This window comes from Elephantulus edwardii, unplaced genomic scaffold (genome assembly GCF_000299155.1).
Source record: "Elephantulus edwardii isolate Elephantulus edwardi_28Jun2011 unplaced genomic scaffold, EleEdw1.0 scaffold00012, whole genome shotgun sequence".
Classification (NCBI taxonomy): Eukaryota; Metazoa; Chordata; class Mammalia; order Macroscelidea; family Macroscelididae; genus Elephantulus; species Elephantulus edwardii.
Window position 1 is genome coordinate 25,023,315 of NW_006399762.1, and position 6,000 is coordinate 25,029,314.

The window sequence follows — 6,000 nt, forward strand, 5'->3', positions numbered from 1 at the left end:
TGACATCGGGGTTGGGAGGAGGCTGAGAAAGATGTGATAAAGAATATATACTGCATTGAAACAGATGAGGGAGAGAACTGTTTAAAAGGGATATATTATTAGGTATTATTGTCTTGACAGGAGTCCAGAACTAAGGCTGCATAGACTTGGGGGGGAGGGACTGTATAACAATGAAAGAATTTTTTTGTTTTTTTTTTTACTTTTCAAAGAGAAGAGTGAATTGGGGGGAGGCGTGGGCGGGAAGAAAAGTGCAACAATGAATGAATGGAAAACCAAAGTCTCTGTAAATTTTCATTAAAATTAATAATAATAATAAAATATATTTTAAAAAGACATTTAAAAAGAACTCATTTTGTCTGGATAAATGTAGTATTCTGAATAATAATGCTGAGCCCTCCTATGTTAGACTCCTTCCCTTAATCTTAAATTTAATTAGTTTCCCAAACTTGAATGTAATCTCCCACTTCCTTCCTCCTTTATATTTCTCAATGCCTTGAATCTGGAGGAGTTAGTAATGGAAAAGAACTTCTTAACTGTGATAATTAGAGTCTGGAACTTGTCTTTGGCAAGTTAATGTCCTTTAAGTCCTACATGTATTTCATTTAAACTCATGAAACATTTCATACTTCACCAAGATGAAAAAGTGGAAATTGAGGGATAGGAGTAAAAATAGAATCAAAATACTTTTTTTCCATCCATAGAGTCCTGGCAAAGCTCCTGCTCCCTGCCATTGCTGTTTAAAGGTCAGAATTTCTAGGAATAAATTTCCATCATGAATCCAAGAATTGCAAAAAACTTTTTAACTCATTGCTGCCAAGTCAGAACCAACTTAAACTTGACCCTCGCTTGAATCTCCAAGGCCGTCGATCACCTGAGAGATTATCCATCTTTCTCCCACAAAACTGCTGGTGGATTTGAACTACCAGACAGATGTAGCCTTTGGGTTAACAGTGTAGCTCCTGATGTGCCACCATCGCTATGTAGGGGAATGGTCAGTAGGTCAATAGTCCACTCTCCTGCATCTAGCATTAGCTCAAACAAGACTCTTATTTTACACCTTTTTTGCTTTTTTACAAAATATGCACTTCTTCTTTGAAGCAGTGAATCAATTCTTAATTAAAATCTATGTTTTCCACTTTCAGGGACCTCATGGACTTCCTGGACCAAAGGTAATCCACCAATTCTCTTGATTTGTTTTCTTGTTAATCATGAGATGAGCATGATGGAAGCATGTCTGTCCTGTCTTATATCTTTGTCAAGTAATGTTATTAAACTTTAAGCCTTTAAGCATCCAGATACTTAAAATACCATAATCTAAATTGAATCATAAAAAAAATTAAATGAAATCACCTGGAGAGAAATTCCTTTTCATGTTGCCTTTCTCATTGATACTGTGTAAATTTCTTAAATCATTAATCATCATGGTCTCAAAATCAACTGCATCAGAGCATCAGACTCATCCAAATACTCTTACCTTTTGGTATCTTTACATTTGTGTTGATTTTATTGCTTGTTGTGTGTTTCGATATTACCAAGTTGGTGCTTCTTGCTTACAGTATAGCAGTGCTACATTCCAAGGCTCAAATGTCCCACCATTGCCATGCTGTGCTCCTTCAGAGCTCTAGGTCAGGATAATTCAAGTGTTCAAGGGAGGACCAGTCCTTGGAGAGGGACATCATGCTTGGAAGGGTGGAGGGACAGAGAAAGAGAAGAAGACCCTCAATGGATGGATTGATTCAGTGACTGGGGTAATGAAGGTAGGTGTGTCAGAGACAGTAAAGTCGGCACAGGATAGAGCAGATTTCAGGGATATTGTACATAGAGTTGCTATGAGTCGTAAGTGACTGGACAGCACATAACAACAACAACAACATATGCTAGTTGGAATATGTTAACCTTTATATGCTTTGCATTTAAAAAGAGCAATAGAGAATAGCATCTCCTTGTCAGAGCTTGTGGAGAAGGCCTAAATCTGTTCTTGGGCTTTGCGTAGAGTACAACAAGCGAATCCAGAGCTCCCTAAACTTCTTAGAGGGATGGTATATGATGAGGCTCTGAACTTTACCACTGACGAGCTGTACTACCTTCTCTGAATCTCCACTGATTCAACCAGATAATCTACCTCCTAATGTTTTATGTCATATGATTATAAAACACTTAGCAAAATGTGAGATGGGGTTGTGGCTAAACACTCAATAAGAGAGAGTTGTTCTTATTATCTCATGCTTTGATGCTTTGTTTTGTACAAAATTTAGTTTTCCAAACTAATTGTGAGCCAATTCAGAAAGCTCTGAGACCTCCCTGGTAGTGAACTGGTGCATTTTAAAGGGGTAGAGTGACAATGAACACATGAAAGCATTGCTGTCACTAGACATTGCTTCACTTCTGAGAAGGCTGGCACTCTGCTAGTTGACCTAGCTTCAGGGGTGGCATCAGGGATTGGTTTGATTAAGGAAATATGAGTTTCCTTGACTGGGCCATAATGCAATTTTGTTGTCTTGTCTCTCTAGCTATGTTGTTGTTGTTATATGCTTTCAAGCCGCCTGTGACTCATAGAGACCCTATGTACAACAGCCCCAAACGCTGATCTATCCTTTGCCAATCTCACTGTCTTCAATACACCTATCCACATTACACCAGTCACTGAATCTACCCACCTTATAAAGGGTCTTCCTCTCCTGTGTTGTCCCTCCACCCTCCCAAACATGACGTCCTTCTCCAAGAACTGGTTCTTCCTTGAAACATGTTCAAAGTACATCAGACAAAGCTTCAGAATCTTTACCTCCAAGGAGCAGCCTAGTTTAACCCTCTCAAGGATAATCCTGTTTGTTTTCTTAGCAGTCCATGATATATTCAATACTCTTCTCCAACACCACAGCTCAAAGACATCAATTCTTCTTCTATCCCCCCTATCATTGTCCAACTGTCTGACGCATAGCAAGTGATTGCAAAGACTGTGACCTGTATTCAGGCTCACCTTAGTCCCCAGAGTGACACCATTGCTTTTTAGTACTTTGGAGAGGTCCCTAACAGCAGACATTCCTATTGCAATATGTCTTTTAATTTCATGACTGCTGATGCCAAGAGTGTTGACTGTAGAGCCAAGCAAATTAAAGCTGTGAACAATCTCAATCTTTTCACCATCCATCCTGATACTGCCAATTGGCCCAGTGGTGAGAATCTTTGTCTTCTTGATATTGAGCCTCAATCCATATTGAAGGCTGTAGTCTTTGACACTCTGCAGCAAGTGCTTCAGGTCCTCCTCAGTTTCAGCAAGCAAATTGTTGATGAATCTTTCACCAATCAAGATCCCATACTTCTCATACAGACCCAGCCTCCTGCAAAATCTGTTCCGCACATGGGTTGAAAAGGTATGGAGATAGGACAAATTCCTGGCGTACATCCTTCCCAATTTTGAACCATGCAATGTTTCCTTGTTCTGTTCTGACTGTGGATACACCTTTTCTTTCCTCTTAGAATGTGGTTAGACTAGAAGCAAGGATTAGAGTTTGGAGAACTAGGACTCTTCTGGGGAACCAGAGGAGAATAACTCACCCAGCAATTTTGTGATCTCTAACTACTGTTTAAGAAGATGTGCTACAATGCCAGAGATATACAGTTTGAATTGTCTTCAGAAGAAGAGTGAGCTATCTCTCCCCATGTGATTTATTACCTCAGAAAACCTGCTGGAAGATAAGCCGTAAGTCAGTTCTGACTAGATGGCACAAAGCAACAACTACCCTCTCTTGACTTCTCTATGGATTGTAAAACCCTTGGTTTTTTAACCATGGCCATTGTCCTCTACTGCCAACCCAGAAAAACTCTATAGAACCTTAAAGTCCAAAATCACCTTCCTTTCAAAAGTCTTTCAAGATTTTCTTGACAAAATTAGTACCTCTATGTAAAAAATAAAGGTGGAAAGTGTACACAGCGGAACTCTCTAAGGAGCTGTTGGTGGTGGAAAATAGATGTTCTGTATTCCTACATCTTTTAAAACAGTCGAGAGACTCTTTTGCTCACCTTGGCTTTTGTAATGTCATCTTGTGTTAAATTCATATTTCCTTTTGTCTAATGCTGGGCAGACAGACAGTCAAACTACTTGTAAGTTCTTTGATCTTCATTTTCTCTTCTGGGATTGGCAATTTGTTGTCTACTCCATTGATAAATCCATGCAGGGACCTGCCTTGGCGATGTCAGTGAATAAGGACTTGCTAAATGGCATTACTTCAAACATCAGCTGCTTCATGCTTAGCTCATCCCCCTGGGGAAAATGCTTAAAGGCTTAAAATATCCACATAGTACACTGTCCTGCATATTCCAGTTTTCCATTCCAGCACAGTGGGTTTTTCCTACTGCATCTACCTCAGCTCCCTCCACTCTGAATGTTTTTTTACTAACTTGGTCACAACACTGTCATATAAACCCAATTTCCTATAGATATAACCTGGAAACCAGGAACTTAGTCCAATATAACTTGATTAGAAGCATCACATCTTCATAATTCTTGAGAAAAATTGTCTCAAGAATTTTGTTTCCCCAAATATTCTAACTGTCCATTTCAGCTTATAAATTGTAAAATTAATTTTTTTTATCATCATGTTGATGAAAGATAACCCGAGCCTGACTTTGCTGTTACCTAAAACTGGAATCTGCAACTGTTTCAGAGACTGGCTCTCTTCTCTCCCCATTTTAAAGACCCATGATAGCAACCAAAATTGGCATTTGCTTTTGCATTTAGGGTGAACCAGGGTTAAATGGTGTTAAAGGATTGAAGGGTGAACCAGGTCAAAAGGGTGACAGAGGACCCCTTGGTCTTCCAGTAAGTAAAGAAAACTTTCCATTTTAGTGCAAATCTCAGACTTTTCCTTCTACCTTAAGTAACAACTCTGGTTTACTCCATGCCTGTCTTACTGTTGCAATTTCTATAATTGGAAAACATATTCTGTTAGAACAGAGCTCAGGCCAGTTCTGTTTTCTCTGGTGTCTGCTCTTGTGCCAAAAAGAAGATGCATAACAAACAATGCTGTATGTGTTCTGTCACTCTCCAATTACATACATGCCAACCTTCCTTTTTTAGAGCAGAACATTTTTCTCCTGTCCCCTGCCCCTTTACAAAGTATTGTGCTCATTTTTTCATAATCTCTCCCAAATGCTTTCATAATTTAGTGCAGTTTAAAATCATCCTTCCATTGCTTTTCCCTCTCTCAATACCATAACGATGGCTCATCACTGGTGGCAGGTATGCAATTGGCCAGCATTAGGAGCATGAATTCAGTGTGGTGGGTGCTCCCTGATACTGCCTAGGCATATGTCTTCTAAATGTATTCCGTTGTTTGTTTTGAAACTCCCTGTCATGAGGTTCTAGGAGCAGGAGTGGCTAGAATGGAAGAAATAATTTTGCACTTGTTCAGAAATTTTTCTTTTTCAAGAAAAAAAGAGATTTCCCCTCATTCCTGTTTTTTAAGCCAACCTTCTTTCCCCTACACCTGAAAGGGGACTATTTATTTCTCTCTGTTGTTGTTAAAGTGCCATTGAGTCGACCATGAGTCATAGAGACCCTATGAACAAAAGACCTCAACCCTGTTCTATAACCATCTTCGTTTCTCTAAGTTCAAAGAGTTTCCAGAGGCATGTTGTTGAGAAAGGGAATGCCACTCCTGCTTCCAAGCTTGTCCTAATCTGGGAGCTCCACCAAACACTGTCAACAGTGAGTAATCATTATAGCATTTGACACACCAGTGGCACAGCGTTCAGCATCACAGCAACCGCAGGTTATCTCAGTATAGCAGATTGACAGACCAGTGCTGTACCACTTAGTCCCAGACACAATTAACACCAGGCTCTTGGGATGTAGTCCTGAAGGCCCAACTAACTGAATTTTAAACACCAAGGCCCTCCACCAGGTCCTATTGACTCTAAACAAGACCCTTCTGGGCACAGCTCATTGTTACCTAAATCCGGTCAATCCAGTCAGCTCACACACAATTATGAATGAAATAA

At 39.7% G+C, this 6,000-nt stretch overlaps 1 protein-coding gene across 1 annotated transcript in view; it reads left to right on the top strand.

Annotated features, from left to right (window-relative positions):
- COL25A1 (collagen, type XXV, alpha 1) overlaps nt 1-6,000 on the top strand; it is a 701,437-nt gene that overhangs the window by 663,053 nt on the left and 32,384 nt on the right. Inside the window, exon 30 of the mRNA XM_006881095.1 lies at nt 1,143-1,169. Within this exon, the coding sequence (XP_006881157.1) occupies nt 1,143-1,169 (27 nt within the window). The remainder of the gene's footprint in view (nt 1-1,142; nt 1,170-6,000) is intronic.